At 35.4% G+C, this 18,068-nt stretch overlaps 1 protein-coding gene across 1 annotated transcript in view; it reads left to right on the forward strand.

Moving 5' to 3' along the window:
- The window catches only part of C9H8orf34 (chromosome 9 C8orf34 homolog), a 180,641-nt gene extending 162,820 nt beyond the window's left edge, over positions 1 to 17,821 (forward strand). The window contains exons 7-8 of the mRNA XM_004588031.2: positions 8,779 to 8,945; positions 17,366 to 17,821. Coding sequence (XP_004588088.2) covers positions 8,779 to 8,945; positions 17,366 to 17,403 — 205 coding nt within the window. The 3' untranslated portion in view covers positions 17,404 to 17,821. The remainder of the gene's footprint in view (positions 1 to 8,778; positions 8,946 to 17,365) is intronic.
- The last annotated feature ends 247 nt before the right edge of the window (positions 17,822 to 18,068 follow it).

Genomic DNA, 18,068 nt, shown 5'->3' on the forward strand with positions numbered 1-18,068 from the left:
AAGTGTGTGATTATGCTGAGATAGCAAATCTGTATAGAAAATTAAGTGTACTTAGGAAAAAAAATACTTTGTTTTAAAACTAGAGTAGTACTAGTCTTTCTTTGGAATGTTTTTTATTGTATTTTTCACATCTTTGAGAGTTTTATCTTCTTGTTAACTCAAATCAAATAGGGGAGCAGCTTCAAGAACATAAATTACCAGTTATTATCTACCATAATACTAAGAACGGAGTGGCTGGCTGCTAAGATTGAAATTGAGAGGACTAATATCATGGCACAACGTTAGGCCACCTCTTATAAGAATGTTGATTTCCGATATCAGAGTGTTCATTAGTTTTTGTCTGTTGCTTGGGTCCAGCTTCCTGCTCATGCTCCTGGGAAGACAGTAGATGATAGCCCATGTGGTTGTGGCCCTGAACTTCATATAGATGACTAGCAGGGTGTTTCAGGCTGCTGGTTTATGCTTGACCTAGCCTTAACTTTTGTGGATCATTTGGGGAGTAACCCAGCAGACTGAAGATCTTTCTCTGTCTCTCCTTTCTCTCTGTCTCTATGTCATGCTGCCCTTCAAATACTTAAATAAGTAAATGAACGAACAAATAAAGGGAGGTACTTCTGATGCACTAGAATATGTAGTTAGTCATCAGGGAAAAGAAAATTATGGGATGTACAGTAATCTAGAAGATGTGGAGTTACTATAGAATATAAAGAGTAAATCATTACGTTAGAAAAGTTTACAAGGCAAAACTGGCTGGATATAATTATTTGTAATTTCTTTGTTAATTTTTAAAATCACTATGTCTTATGAACTTGGAAGTACTTTTTTTTTCTCCTGATACTTCAAATGGTAGCAAGAGATTTGCCCTAAGTGTTTATGTGCTGGAAAAAGTGGAATAACATTGAAATAGTGAGATCACTTTATCAGAAAATCTGCTTTCTGAATTATCACTTTTCATGTACGTGACACAAACCTCAGTGAGAAAAACACAAAACATAAATGAAAATTTCTACAAAGAAGTTGGAATAAAAATCATTTTGGAGGCTTGGCTTACCCAACACGAAAAAACATGAATTGACATGTTGCAGAAATGTAAAGTTCCTGTGTTATCATAGGAGAGTTTTTCCTGTATATAGAATAAAAATGGTAACTTTGTATTTCCTATTTTAAACTTATCAGCAACCAATAACTATTCTTTCTGAAGGAGAAAATTGTATTTTCTACAATGTGATAGCTTTCTGGGAATTTTTTCCTTGACTTATCACTTGGCTAGAGAGAAAGAAATTTAGAATACTCATTACAGTGCTTCAGGCACAGAGAAAATTGACTCTGTTTCATGAGAAATAACTTCAAAATTATTTAAATAGTTTAAGTGTCCTCTAGAAAAGGAAGAAAACCCTTTTAAAAAATCCATTTACCTTCTTTTGTGAAATGTCAGATCAATTTCACCTGTCAATGAGGGTAATTTTATTTTTAATACCAGACTTATGAAACCCACTAGACCTTTAGTCAATGGTAGATCTTTAATTCTAAAATGTAAAATAGAGACATGTCAACTTTCAGTTGGTTTTCACTTAGTCATAACAATAATCAGCGCTACATATTGCGATTATTAGGGTTTCTATTTTCTTCCTAGCTGTGGTGAGCTTTCATTCCCTCTTAATAAAATCAGATCTGTTCTGCAGTTCTCATTGAATCCCTGATTCCAGATACTCAGTCCACTATAATCTCAGCCAAATACTTGTTTTGAAAGTTATTTTATGTTTTATTTTTAGCTGTACTTAAATTATGATTTGAAATAAAGTAGTAAAGATTCTGCATCAGTTAAACAAAAAAATTAAGTATTTCCATGGAGTACAATTAAAGAAATGAGATAAATTAAGGGTTAGATACTGTATTTTTCCCCAACTTGTAATGTTCAAAACAGGTTATCTGAATTCGTACCAGTAACTCACAAAGCATTAGATCTGATTTTTGATGATAAAGCAAAGGTTGTAGAGAAAAATTTAAATAGCTTGCCCTGAAATAATAACTAATTAGTACTATCATTTTACAGTCTTAAACATTGACAAAATCATATTCTACACCCTTAAAAGAAACTTTGATTTTCAAGAATGATTTTATTCATTCCCCACTTAGTTTCCCACTTCCCACTTCTTGGGATTGGCACATTGTCCGTATAGGTATCTGTGAAGGGGACACAGGCTGTACCAGATCACTAGATACCTGTAAAATCAAGTGGGTTCTCTCTCTCTCTCTTTCTTTTTCTTTTTCTTTTTCTTTTTCTTTTTTCTCTTTCTTTTTCTTTTTGTTTTTCTCTTTCTTTCTTTCTTTCTTTCTTTCTTTCTTTCTTTCTTTCTTTCTTTCTTTCTTTCTTTCTTTCTTTCTTCCTTCCTTCCTTCCTTTCTTTCTTTCTTTCCTGCCTTCATTTCCCATTTTCCCAACTGACTTTCTCCCATGTACGAGTTTGTTTGTTTGTTTGCTTGTTTCTTGTTTTGTTTTGAGTGGCTGTTACTTAATTTTACTAAATTACTAAAAAATTTGAGTTGGCTATTAGCATATAGCCAACTTTCCTTTTCAAGAAGAGTCTTAGTTGCTTAATAAGTTGGACTTTCACCATTAGATTAAACAAAGTTTAATAGACATCACACAAAATAAACCTGAATCTAATGAGTAGAAGCTTAGCCAAAATATTTTCCTGACACTTTTTTGAAAAATAATGTACCTTACCTGAAATGTTTTCCTTTGGGTGCCTCAAATACAATTTTTGGATGAAGAGGGTCAACAACTTTGGTACACATATCCGACAATTGAAGTGTTAATTGCTGGTTCAAATGAAGGCAACTGTGAGGGCATTATGGAGAAACTTCAGGGATAGGACAGATGATGCTAACCCAGAGTCTGTGACCATTAGGTGGTCTGTGTGTGGGCCTTAAAAGAGCTCTGCATTTCTTGAAATATCACATGGATGTGTTGCTGGACATTTCCTTACAGTTCTCTGCTACATCATACTTAGCTTCTCAAAATATTTAGAATTAAGAGGGCTTATGAGACAAACATTTGAGTAAGAAAGGAAATAAGGGCACATAGAACCTATGTGCTGAAGAATGATTGAAGACATTTTGTAGTTGTCAGAATCTGCCTGTCGGCATCAGTTACAATGGACTGTGTAGTTAGTACTGAGGAATCATGCACCTTCATTACATACCTGGGGTTATTAAAATTAATCATACATTTACAACATAAATAGAAGCAAAAATATAAATAATGCAACTATATAACCATGTTTTAAACCCACATCAATGGGTATTGAAGCTTAGTTCCATCTAACCAGCTCAACTATCCAGCCCTCACAGATGTTGTTGAGTGCCTCTCTGTCTAGCCACCCCAGCCCCTGTCCTAGTTTTTGTGCCCTGCCATGGGAGTGGTAACCCAAGAGTGAGGAGCCCACTATTTCCCTCCCAGGTTTCTCTCACTTCTGGTTTATGCACTCTTCAGGTGGTTCTGTGGTTTGACTTGACAGAATTAGCCCCCAGTGCCAGCTTCTGCCAGCTGATGCTGTGGCTAAGCCCAAACAACCCTCACCCACTCTAATTTTGTTTGCACCAGTAGGAATAATCAGCCCAGCCTGGCTTTTCCCTCATCTAATCCACATGAGGCCCACGGGTGTTGCAGCCCTGCTTAGTCTGGTCTGTCTCCATCCCAGCTCACACTCTCCAGTAAGAGTAACTGTCCAGCAAGGGGAACAGCCCCTTATTCCCCTGCCGGCTCTGCCCCCTCCCTTCCTGGTTCTCACGCGTGCTGGTTGGGTGCTGCAGTCACATCCAGTACAGGCAACCTCACCCTGGCATTCCATATTGTGCACTGGTTTTTGTTGCGACTGAACCTGGCTCGACCCACACTCTGTTCTGGTGTTCGGATTTACCAGTGCATGACATGAACTGATTCAGCCTGGTCTGCCCCCAACCCTTGCCATATGTATGCCAGTGGGAAACTTTCCATGGCCTCTTCTGGGCTGTTTCCTATCATGCTTCTTGCGCTTACCTGCAGGGTCTGTGTCCTGCCAGAGGAGTTACCCAGGCTCCTCCATCAGAACCCCTCCCAAGGCCAGATTTTGCACATACCAGGGGGTCCTTGAGCCAGTCCTACTCAGTTCACCTCCTGTCTTAGCAGGAACAGTGGCTTTTCCTGACTGGCCTTCAACCCATTCTGGTTCTTGTTGTTGGATGTTTCAGCCCAGCCATGGGCTCACATACAGCTCACATACGGTTCACACATGGCTCAGTAGGGGGTTGAGACCTAGCCTAATCCATCCCACATCTACTCTGGTCCTCCAGAACACCAGACAGCCTGGTGCATCCAATCCCAGCCCACGCTAGTGCCTCAGGAGACTACAACTGTTTCCTAGTTAGAACGCAGCCCCCATTCCAGCCCATGCGCCCCTTGGTGGGAACCTCAACCCACTTAGGGTGTCCCCTTAACTCCCCAGCTGGGCCTGTTCCCGGCTGTAGATCACATGCATGCCAGTGGTTGCTCTGACTCAGCTTGATTTAGTCCCTCACTTGTCCTGGCCTCTGCCTTAGACACTGTGACTGAGCTTCCAGACCAGTAGGTGCAAGATCCTAACTCGGCATGACCTGTGCTCCAGCATGTTCTTTACATATCCCACTTAGTTATACTGTGATTTATAGCGAATTTAGTAACAGACATTCCTTAAGGTGTTACACAATATAATTATTTTGTAAGGGAGTACCTTCAGCTCCAAAGGGCGTATTAAAACAGTAATAGCCTGAAATAGGGTGCTAGATTAAAATCTGAATAGAGGTATGTTTTTGTAACGAGAGTGTTTTTATTGTAGATGGATTTTTAAAAATTAATTATATTGTATTTTATAGGTTGAAATAAGTATCTCATGTATGTGTTTTCAAATAAGTACTCATTTTCAAGATACAGTGTGTATTATTTCTGCATGAATTACTTATTTTCCAACCAACTTATATGTATATTTAGGGACATAGTGTGTGATCATTGTCAGAATCTGTGTGAAATATGTACTTCTAAATAAAAGTGTGTTCTAAAGAGTAATACATTGAGCATTTTTATTTACTCCTAAAGGAAAAACTTGCCTTACAGTCATGACTGTACATGAAAACAGAAAATATATTTTAAGTATAGTATGTTATAAAATGTAATACTTTATCCTTATCCTTGTTAAGTTTAACATATAGGATGTCAAGTTATAAAGGGAAATTAAGTTAATTGATTTATTCAGTAAGCACAAAAAGCTATTTCTCACACAATATATGTTTTTTGAGATTTTTATTGATTTTGAAAACTAGAGTTTCAGAGATATAAAGAGAGAGAGAGAATAAGATAGAGAGAGTCATCTATTCACTGGTTCACTCCCTACATAGCCTCATAGCCCAGTGCTGGGGCAGGCTGAAGCCAGAAACCAACAGCTTCTTCCAAGTTTCCCACATGGATGACACGGGCCCAGATACTGGGCCAGCTTCCTGGCTTTTCCTAGTCCATTAACCAATCAAAATTGGGACAGATGAGGTATGAACCAGTGCCCATATGAGACATGGCCATTGCAGGTTGCATTCAGCCTGGGCCACCATGCTGACCCTTGTTCTCCAGCTGCTAATCTTTTTGAATTGCCAAACCACTGTATTTAGTACTCATTGCTATAATCTGCATTGAGATTAAGAAGCCAAGAAAGAGACAAATAACTATAAACTGGCTCTATTTATTTTTCATTCAAATATATGTCCCTTCTAATCAAAGCTAATGCAGCTGAAGTTATCATCATTTGATTCAAATAAAATAATCTAATTGTAAAATGTCTATCATCTAAGCAATTTAAATTAAAATTTTGCTTTGAAGCATTTTCATTCATTGTCAATGACCAAAACTGGGCAAAGAAAACCTTTAAGTTGTTGCATTATTTCTCAATTTAAAAAGCAGTGAAATGATGTGGGAAGATAAGTGCCTTTAATACAAACTAGGACTAAATGAACCTTTTTCATTATTTTGCAAGCTGGTGCATATGCTTTATTTAAACATTATGAAATAATAAAAGCACTCAATTATTTGAAATAACACTGATGCTTTATTAAATAAAATATTTATTTTAAAAGAAATGCATTTTTATGAAATCTGAACAACAGTGTTGACTGTGTTGGAGACCTAAGTTGTATTGAAATCTGAAATGTTACTGTCCAGGACCTGAGATTTCCCTTTCCCACTGAGTGGCATCCTTCTGCTACAGAGCATGGCATGGGAACCCACCTTACCTTCCACTCAGATACTTCCTTAATGTTCCTGGAGGCTCCACATGACACATGCGGGTAGTGTATTCTCCCTCCCACATCTCTAGCAAGGATCACAGTAAGGAGACTAAAATAGCCTTGACAAAGATCCCATGGTCCTGATTGTTATTGTACCTACAAAGGAAGCCAGGATCTGCAGGTGGTTTCCTTCTAAAACAGAACCCCAGGACTCTTAAAATAGTAGCCAAATTGTGCAGGATACAATAAAAATTATGAGTTACTCCAAGAACAAGCAAAATCACAGCTTGAATAATAAAAGGCGGCCAGTTGCAGCCAACATGGAGGTGAGTCAGATAGTGACATCATAAACATGCTCCAGTAAGTACCTTCAATTCCCATGTAACCAAGCATAGAAACTACCATCAAGTAAATAAAAAGTCATAAAAAAGAATCAAGTGGAAAATATTAAAATGAAAACATATAAAAAGATAAATTTTGCTGGATGAACTTAACAGTGAAGTTGGCGGGGGATAGACCCATACCTAGTAAGGACGCCATCATGGGATTTTCCTATTCTGAACAAAAGTGAGCAAATAGAGTAAAAGAAATTATGACACAGCCTTAGGATTTAGGAGGAACAGTAAAATAATGTGGCAGTCTCGTCACTTGAGTCCCAGGAAAAGGGTGAACATTAAGTGGAACGTAAAGTAGCTGTTGAAAACTTCTTCAGTTTGGTGTAAGATAGAACCTACAGGTTTAAGAAGTTGAAAAACTCCAAACAAACCCAAGAAATTCCATGATAAGCTATGTAAGTAAACTTCTGGACACTAATATTAATAAAGAAATTTTAACAACAGCCATATTTAAATGACACATTATTTGCAGGGGAATCTCAATTGAAAATAACTGAATTTCTCATCTGAAAATTCAGAAGCCAGAAGGAAGCGTCAGCAGCAAATACATGGTAATCATAAATTCCATATGTAATCAAACCATATTTCCTGAATGTTGAGGCAACAAAGTTATCTGTAAACAATGGAAAACTGGTAGGAAGGGTTGCTGTGGGATATACCCGTAAAAGGATTCCTGCAGGTAGTTCTTCAGACAGAAAGGAAATGATGAAAGAGACATAGAACATCATGATAGGAAAAAAAGAGAAATAACTGAAATATGGGAATATCAGAGTACCTTAAAAAATTCATAGAAGGAACAGCTGTTTGTGCATCGGTTGAGTTGCCACTTTGGATGCCTGCATTTCATACATGAGTGCCCTGGTTCAAGTACCATCTCTTCCACCGTGGATTCAGCTTCCAGCTAGTGGGCATGCTGGAGAGTAGCAGATGATGTCTGCAGTACTTTAGTTCTTGCCACTCACACTGGCGACTCTTAGGAAGGTTGGGCTCCTGACTCTGACCTGGTGCAGCCCAGATTCTCCTGGCCTTTTGAAGCCTGAACCAGTAGATGGGAGATCTCTTTCCCACTGCGTTCCTCACCATTTGCCTTTCAAATAAATTTTAATAAACAAATAAAAGACATATTTTTTTAAAAAATCATGGGGAGTGAGACTAAAGGATAAGCTTATTCTGTGCAGAACATTTAAATCCATTAAGATTTCTTTTAATACATGCTTTTCATGAACTTTATGAGCACCTATTTTGTATGGTAGCTTTGCCTCATGAATGTTATAATTGATGATTGACAAGTCCAACAAAAATGACACTATCTGATACTGAAAGTCATACGTATTTAAAAGTAGAAAACCTGAACATTCAGAAGGGAAGGTGGTAAATATTGATACTAGTACAAAAATCTATTGACTGTGATGATACCATGAAAACTGTAATTTGTAACACAAAATGAGTCACTAAAAACTGTAAGAATGGACAAATTTAAATCACTGCACAGGGCAAGATAATTTGCTGGGAAAGAGAATACATCTCTCAATAAGTGATGCTGGGAAAACTGTTTATACACCAGCAAAAGAAATTAAAGAAAGCTTTTCCAAAAATCTTAGAATAGTATGTTAAAGGATTTATGTTATTCCATGTGTTTTTCCTACATGGAGGTTTTTTTTTCCCTAAACGAAGGAATAATAATCTAGATGTTGTAGCTTCTTTTTACATTTTTTTAAAAAGATTTATTTTATTTTGTGTTTTATTGGAATGGCAGATCAGATTTTCAGAGAGAAGGAGAGTCAGAGAGAAAAATGCCCCCATCAACTCTTTCACTCCCCAAATGGCTGCAATGACCAGAACTGAGCCTATGGGTAGCTAGAAGCCAGGAGCATCTTCAGGTCTTCCGGGTGGGTACAGGATTCCAAGGAGTTGGGGCATACTCTGCTGCTTTCCCAAGCCATAAGCAGAGAGCTGGATGGATGAAAAGCACAGCAGCCAAAACACTAAAACATGTACTGGTTTGTGTATTACTTTGCATAACAAAATAACTGAAAATAGTACATGGATTTTTCTCTACTTCCTGAAGCTAATTAGCATTTTAAATATGTCCTTAGCTTAAAGATGGAGCCTAAGACTAAAGGGTTAAAGCAGCAGCAACAACAGCATAAGAAACTTCTAGCAGCAATGCTCTCTCAAGATTCTTTTGAGTCCCTCCACAGCCCCACTCCATCTATAACAGAGGAAGATATTGATAATGAAGATGATGCAATGGAATTGCTGGGTAATTTTAAAAATTAATAATTTCTCTTTCTTTTTCTCTGTAAAAATATGTACTGATTAGGAAGTTGGAAAAGTTTTGGATGCATTTGTTATAGGGCAAGTAAATTCTGACACTCAATTCAGACTAGATGCTTTAGAAGTTGCATGTAAGAACTAACTTGAAATAACATGAGCAAGTGGAATATTAAGCTGTATTTTGTGCATTGTGTATGCAGCCTTCTGATGACTTAATCAAGCTTCATTTTTGTGTGAAAGTGTGCAGTTGTTCTAAAAATGCATATGTATGCTTTATTCTCTGATTATAATGGCCTTGATCATATCTATTGTCTATAAAATATGTCCAGTGTACTTAATTCAACTCTCAAGATGCCCCCTCTTTAACTTAAGGAATGTTTTAGAAAACAGAATAAAATTTAAAGGGGCAAATAGTAAATAATATTTTCTGATTTTTGTCATGATAGGAAAGTTTGCAGATTTGAAAGTCCTTCAGGTGTCAGTCTTAGTGTTGTATGGCACTGTAAGTGTAGTTTTTCATATTGTTAAAGAAGTGGACACATTTTTGCTTGAACAAAAATCTTTTCACATAAACTTTGAATACTCAAGTTCTATTGAAAAAATCATTTTTTCAAATAGGGGAAGTGATCTTGGATATACTTTAAATTCAGTTATATTAATTAGTTTATCATCAATGATTAGAAACCTTTCAAATACTTTGTAGCTATACAAAGATAACCTAATTACTTGAAAGTTTCGACCATAGAACAGAAAAACACAGTCATTTTTTAAAATAATTTTCTTCTGAACTAAATTATTTTCTCCTTGGCCTTGACTGTTGATGGCAATAGGATTTTTATCACTATAATAAATGAAATAGTTTTCCATTCATAGGCTTACAGAGGTGTTTTGTGCTCAGTGATGGATATTCAAAGATGTTTAGCTATGATACTCTAGCTATGCTCATTCCAGGATTAATGAGATCCTATCATGGCATTTTTTTTCTACCTGGTGGTGGTTCCTTTTTGTGGTTTTGTTAACATTAAATTTTATTTCCACACTTCCAAAGGATTAATGCGGTAGATGTGCCAGATGTAACTGTGGTACCTTTATTCAACTTCCATTCACTAAACATTTATTGAGGACTTGCTATGTACTGGTTACATGGTTTGGTACTGATAACATGAAAATAAAATAGAATTGACCTCTGCAGGAACTTGCATTTAAGTGTTGATGATAAAATTATAAATAATTCTATCAGTGATTGCTATCTATATCAATTGGATTAAGCACATAGTTGCGTGTATAGATAAGATTTAATTGGGAAATAATCACTGTGATTAAGGAGTGTGCTGTAGCGAAGCCGATTCCTCTGGTTAGTCGAAGCACAGCAGATGTATGTCTGCCGGTGGAAGGTGGTCACGACCCCACGAGTTTCCTCACTTGGATGAGTCTGCTTAGGTGTGGACTCTGGCAGTCATGCTCCACACGTGTGTAGACCGTTCCTCTGCTCTGTTCAGTAGCAGTAGAAGGTGCAGCTCAATTCCAGGGATTCCTTCAGGAGACTTGGGCATTCATTCAGTACTGCTACTTCTTAGGTTTCAGCTGTTCTGAAGCCCAGAAGTTAGAGTTCTGAAGATTCCTAATGCTAAGTAGTTAGCAAAGATCATCAGTGGTTCTTGTTTCCATTTAGACGTTTCAACCTGGGTCTGAGCAAATTTAGTAATGGTATATAGCTGAAAATTTGGACTTTCACCACTTATCTTACCAGTTAGTTAACAATGCTCGTCTCTAACTAGAACTAACTTGAAATAACAGTTGTATTGCTGCTTCATTTATTCACAGGTTTATATTTTCATAAATATGCCTGCATCATTGACAAATGACTTTGCATGCTTCTAGTAGTCTAAACAATGATGCTTCATAAAATATTGCCTCTGATGGCAGAGGGTGAGTCTCAACAATCTTGTAGGAATCATCTGGAAAGTCATTTCAAGGCATATTTCAATGTCTTGAGCCCCCAAGTTTTGGTCCCTAGATTTGGTTATAACTCTGTAATCAATATTTTTTTTCCAAAAGAAATAATCTTCTGCCTTCTTTTAGAGATTCGATTGTAGGTGGGCTGTAGAGCATACTATGAGGACCTGAATCTATTAGGTATATAGTTAATGAATTGTGCTTGATAGACAGGGAAGCAAAAATAATAAAATGGCAGGGACTCTAATGTGTACCACATAAAGCACTTGGACTAGACTCCTGTACGTGTCTCTGTAAGCACTGGAAAATCTTGCTAGCAAGCTTGGGTAAAATATCATGTATTTTCTATATTCCCTTATGATATGCTATCTAGGAGCACTTGAAATATAAAATGCTTGTTATAGGAAAGTCATCAAAGTTATAAAATGATTCTAGCATGGACCTGAGAATATGATTCTTTTCTTTCTTAATTGTCTTATCAAAGTTTTATATAACATTTGAATTTTTGTTGAATATGACTCATGGCTCCTTTCACTGCGTTCTAGGTTTACTTGTATCTGAGTTGCTTTTGTGTTTCATTTTCTTCATTTCTAATTCTTTTACCAACAAAAAATAGAACATTTGCAAATGATAATCAAAGTTTATATATAGAGATTTCCCCTTAAATAAATGTAAATCTACAAACCAATAAAATGTACACATTATGCTACACAATTTATTATATGGTATTAGGTAAGAACTTCTGTGTTTTATTTTCTGGGGAAAAAAGATTCCAAAGATAAATCTAGATTCATTAGAACAACAATAATCATTGGAACTAAAATCTAAATCCATGAATATATTATTGACATTTGCCCTTTTCTTGGTTACATGTTACTATGAAATTTCTTTGTGGGGCAGTTTTTTTCCAATAAATTTGTGAATGTAAGTGTTTTATGCATATTTATTACTTTGAGTAGGTTATAAATGGACATATGCCAATAATGCAGGGTACGATGCTTGATCCTGTTTGTGTCACAGAATTTCACTGAATATTTTACACGATGTGTGAGCAATAGCGTGTTGGTGTGCAATGGTTTGGCCAAAGTCAGACTTAAGGTCGTAAACTATAGGTCCAGCTCTTATGTTCCCGTTGCTGTTTTGTCACCCTATCTTTAGGTAATTAATTGTAAAATGCTGGTACTAATGTATGATCTTCCTACTCCACAGGGATGTTGTGGGGATCAAAATGGGATACTGTTTGAAAGTGTTATTAAGCATTTTTTCTTTTTGTCATTACTAAAATGCCAAAATGAAAATATTTGAAAAAAAGATAATAGAATTAACATCCTCTAGGTTTTGTGGAATAACTCCAAGATTTTGAAAAATATTCCTTCTTAAATTTGGGAAATTGCCTACAAACAATAAAAATCAATACTTACTGCTACATAGTAAAATAAAAGGCTTAGAAGAAAGGGAATAAAATTGTTAATGTATCTACAAGTTGAACTATGTGCTGTATCAATACAAAACAATGCATCTTTTATTTTTAGCTGGATATTTAACAAGAGCCAAATTTTTATGATTTGATTTAGGATGTGTTACAAATTTTATCTCATTGTTTTAAATTTTCTTCCACATAAATACATAAAATCTAAGAGAAGAAATTTGTGTATATACCTGTATTTCCATTAACAAAACTTGGTCTAAGAAGGGCACAAGAGGCAGATAATAGCTGAAGATAGAAAATAATAGAAATCTGTACTGTATGTTTTCATGCTTCTGTGAAAATAGTTGCAAAAATATTGAAATTTATAACCTTTAAAAATAGAATTGTATTGCTACGTATAGAAAATAGTTGGAAAGCTCAATTTTGACATTAATTCATTGTATAAACAAATATTTACCAACTGAAAACCAGTGTTAAATATTATCAGGGTTTTGTTGCTTTTGAAATAACTTTTACTTCTCAAATAAACAATGATGTTATATTTGAATATAAATTTATTTAATCATGATAATGGCTTTCATATAATGTGACTTAAGTTAAAGTTTGTGCTGTATGTAAAAGCCTTGGGAAAGTGGTATTAAACCATAACTTTATTGTAATTTTTGTGATTGAAAATGTGTAAAGAAATGTAACTAATTCAGTAATTAACATCAATAGATTAATCAAGACGACATTAAACTTTTTCTGGCTTATTTAGAACTGATTGCACAACAATAGCAACTTGTAAATTTCTCTGCTTCATAATATCGCTGATTTAATTATCTCTGATAGAAACTGAATGCATATTGACAAGAAATGACAACAGATCTTGCTGTGGTATTTTCACCATCAGAAAACCAGTAAGTTTCTTAAGTGAATATGTATTCGGGATTATTTTTTTGAAGTTTCATCAACACATAAACTTGTCCTATTTTTTAATTTATTTTAAAATGAAAATATTGTTTCTCATTTCCCATAAATGATAAGAGAAATATCCTTATCAATAATCACATTTTTAATTGCTCAAAAGCTTTCCAATAGAAGAAAATATGAGACGTTTAAAGATAAATTAAAGCTAGTGATATTATTATTCAGTTTTAATGCTTCCTTTTGTAAAAAAATTACTGATCTTTGTATTAATATATGATTACTGGTGCTTGTATCAAAATATAAAAACACTAAGATTTTATGTAAGTTTTAATTGGCTTAAAGTTGTTTTATGAATTGTCAGCAGAGGGTTTGTTCATCCAGATTTCCTCTCTTAGGCACAATAATATGTACTTGCTAATTACTGATCACTATGTGTATTCAAGTATCTTATGTAGAGCAATATTAATATAGTAAAATAAAATTTAAGCCAAGATTATGAAAGTAACTTTATGGAGGATAGTATCGGAAGCAATTACACATGAGCTTTGTATTTAGATTGCTCTTGTTCAGGTTTCAGCTTTGCCCTGGATTGTGTGATGTGAGAATATTAAGTTCCTTCCTTCAAATATCAGATCTCACCATCAGAAAAATTGGAGTACAATCATTATATCATTGGGTCTTGTGAAGATTAAATAAAATAAACATGCTCAGTTCACTGGTATATAATTATAGCTAGAGAAATGATTTGTTAGGGTAATAATGTATTTTATATTAATTCAACTCCTATCTCGACCTGACACTTGACGTTAGAACACATGAAAAAGAAAGGAAGCCCATTGAAATATTGAATTAGTGGTTTAGATGTTTAACCTGGATCATAAATACCTGACTTAAGCTGGTTTCACATAGTTAGACTTTTTTCACTAAATATTCTTGATATTTAGGTCTTAATTCTAATTTGCTGTCTTTTAAAGATAAAAGGCAATTAGCTGAAAAGATCATGTCACAGGAACTTAAATTTTTAGCAGTGTGTTAGAAAGAAACTTGGCCTGCTTCTCCATTTAAAGAGTCTAGTGTGGCATTTGGAATGGCCTTTTAAATTTTTTTAAGCTCTATTTTTTTTATTAGAAAACTGAATTTGCAGAAAGAAGGAAAGAGTTCTTCTATCCACTGATTAACTCTCCAAATGGCTGCTAAGACCAGAGCTGAGCTGATGTGAAGTCAGGAGCTGGGAGCTTCTTGCCATTGGTCCATATGAATGCAGGGCCCAAGGACCTGAGCCATTCTCTGCTGCTTTTCCAGGGTTCAAGTAGGGAGGTAAATGGGAAGTAGAGCAGCTAGCTTCTGAAGCGATGTTCATTTACTATGCTGCCGCTTGTAGGTTGTAGCCTGTTGAGCCACTACAGTAGACCCTTGGCACAGCTTTTAGGATGCCGCTTGGGATAGCTGCATCCCTTGTTGGAGTGCCTGTGTTTTAGTCATAGCTCTTGTTTCCAAATCCGCTTGCCTGCTCATGCACATCTCGGGAAGTAGCAGGTGATGACTCCAGTAGTTGTATCCCTACCACCTACATGAGAGAAGATGCTGCATTGTGTTGGCTCTTGACTTCAACCTGGCACAGTGCTGACCATTGTGGGCATTTCAAGAGCGAACCCGCAGACAGAAGATCTTTCTTGGTCTCTGTATCTTCCAAATAAAGTGAACATTTATTTATTTGCTTTTTTCAGTGATGTTTAAGTACAAAAGCATCATCCTGTCCAAATTTTCCTAAATGCTTAGCTGAACAAATTAACTGCAGCAACATGGAATTTTGAGATTAACTGGGGACATTCTTTATAAATTGTAGTTTAACCTAGGAAATATATCTTTGGTCATATATGATTTAAATACAAAATGAGCTCTAAGCAACTTTATTTGGATAAGGAAAATTGAGAATGTGAGAGGACATTTTTGTTCGGTTAATGCTTTTAACTGGGAGGAAAAAATTCTGAAGAATGCACATTAAGAAAAATTACCAAAACCACATTCCTTTAAGAAATAAATATTAGATCATTTACTCAACGAACTATTACTTTTTCTGCCAACAAATAAAGGATTATTATTTTTTAAGTACCTTCTTTGTTTAAGAAACACTTGATCACAATATGGGTAATGTTATCATAGTATGAAAATCTACACATTTAATACTTATTTTCTAAATTGCATCTATATTTTCTGGTAATTAAGGGCCCCAAATAAATTTTATAAGCAAGAAAAACGAAGCAAAAGGAAGTATATGCTTACTGTTGGTCATATAGTGTTAAGATATTAGCATTCGTAATCTTCTCCTGTATGTCCTTGCTTTCCTGACATGCAAAAATTTTTAGAAATTTCAGTCATCAATACTTTTCTGAAAAAACTGTTGGTAATTGCAAGACAATAGAAGCTAATTGGTTTTTAAATATCAAAATTTTTGGAAATCAATTGCGATCAAAATAAGCTATTTTGATAATTAAAAGAAAGTCAATGTAAAATTCACAGAAATTCAGCGGTTAGACAATAAACATTCTCCTGAAATAATGATTATGGATGTTTTAGTGACATTCTTTCTCAGTATCTCTGTATGTAATAATATATATATTGAATAGCATTAACCATTGTGTGTATTCCAATATACAGTGCATAATCAAAAATGTTTTCTGTATATTATTGAACAATCATAAAATGCAATACTATTATCATTCTACCACAAGAAAATAAATTCTGGATAATGAAAATTTACTGAAACTACAATGTTGGTCCTAAACCTGAGCAATTATACAAATACATTATAAACCACATTCATATTAATATGTATGCATTATATGAGTATAATATATGCAGTTTTCTTATGATAATAAAGCATGAAAATCCAGTCATGACAAAATAACTGATATTGGTCCTACTCCTTTGCGTTAAACAACAGAGAAACTGAACAAAATAGATGTAGTCACGTCAGCTACCGGACAAATGGCAGCATGAGACATGTTTCGTCATAGCTCACTTTCTCATAACATTTCCCTGCTAAGTTGTGCGGGATAGAACTGAAGTAAAAAGTGAAGAGTGGCCCTCCTGGGGCTACTGAGGGGACAGGATGTGTGGAACAGTACAGGAAATGATAACATCGGAGCAGAGTCCACAGGGGTGCTCTCCTTGCATGCTTGGGCGAATGATGTGCTGCACAGCCACACCAGAGCCTCGGTCGAGGGAACAAACCTCTAAATTCCATGGTATTAGCAGTAGATGTTAGTAATATCAAACGTGATGTAATGACTAGAGCCTGAATTGAATCTGATCCGGCCCCCTACTGAGGTACCATCTGAGAGTGACGTATCTGAGTTATGGATATGCATATGCACCTTTTGGATTTTACTAGATTTCTGTTGTTTGTCTATTTGTATGTACATATGAATTTTTCCAGAACCTGTTAAAATTCTTAACCAGATGGAATGCTCCCCAGTTCAGATAAATTTTAAAAATATGTGAGGGCATATTTACTCAACGTAAAAGCTCAGAAAGCTACTGATACATAGTATGCAAGAGCAATGGATTGTAAAAATCCTATTTTGCACTAGATTGTCCTGGTTGCTGATTAATTTAGTTATTTAAATTGCCAGTGGTACAATTTTAATATGTTATTTTGTTTAATATCATATTTTCAAGATGTATTTAATGGTTTCATTGGGAGTCGTTCTTTTATTTGGGAGTAGAGATGCACACTACAATGTATCTTCACTTTCTGGTATGCTAATTTCCACTGTACAGCTCATCTGTGAGAAAGTATGTATGTAAATGTTTACCTATATATCTGTCTATTTCATATATTGCATGCATGTTGTCTTTAATCAGAACATATGATATTTGTTCTTTTAGGCTTAGTTCACTAAGCATAACAGTCTTCATTTGGGACCATTTTGTTGCAAATACTAGAATTTTATTCTTTTTAGTGACTTGCTAGTTTTCCATAGAGCAGATGTACCACAGTTTGTTTATTCATTTCTCTTTTGAAGGACATCTGGGTTGTTCCCTTGTCTTTGCTATTATAGATTGTGCTGCTATAAATACAGAGCTGCATGTCTGTTTCTTATATACAGATGCCCCTTCCTTTGGATCTGAGCACTCTCCATGCTGACTTCTACGGTGGGTGCACTAGCCTATGGTGCCACCAACCGTGCAATTGTATAACTTCTTCCTCACATCCATGCCAGTAGGTGGTATTAATAGATTTCTGGATGTAGACCAATCTCACTGGAGTCAGGTAGAATCTCAAAGTGATTTTTACTTATATTTTCCCAATAGTGATCCTAATCAAAATCAAAACACTATCCTTCTCATAGCGGAAAAATACATGATGCAAAACTTCATCCTGAGGCTGGAGGAATCACAATTCCAAACATCAAGACACACTACAGGACAGTGGTCATTAAAATATTATCATATTGATACAGAGAAGATCAATGGAACAGAATAGACACCAGAAGTAAGACCACACATGTTTAGCCTACTAATCCTTGACAAGAGAACTGAAAAAAATCCAAGGAAAAGCCTGGTTTGTTCAACAAAATGCTCTTGGAACAATTAGATTTAAGTCTGCAAAAGTAAAAATCAAGACTTTTCTCACCCCCTCATCTATCATTGTATATATATATATATAAAAATCAGCTCTAAATGGATCAAGGACCTAAATCTGCACATAGAAACCATCAAACTATTAGAGGAAAAATAGGAAGCATTCTCCAAGATATAAAAATGGGAACGGACTTTTTAGAAAAGTCACCAAAAGCACAGGCAGTCAAA

Source organism: Ochotona princeps, chromosome 9 (genome assembly GCF_030435755.1).
Source record: "Ochotona princeps isolate mOchPri1 chromosome 9, mOchPri1.hap1, whole genome shotgun sequence".
NCBI classification, from domain to species: Eukaryota; Metazoa; Chordata; class Mammalia; order Lagomorpha; family Ochotonidae; genus Ochotona; species Ochotona princeps.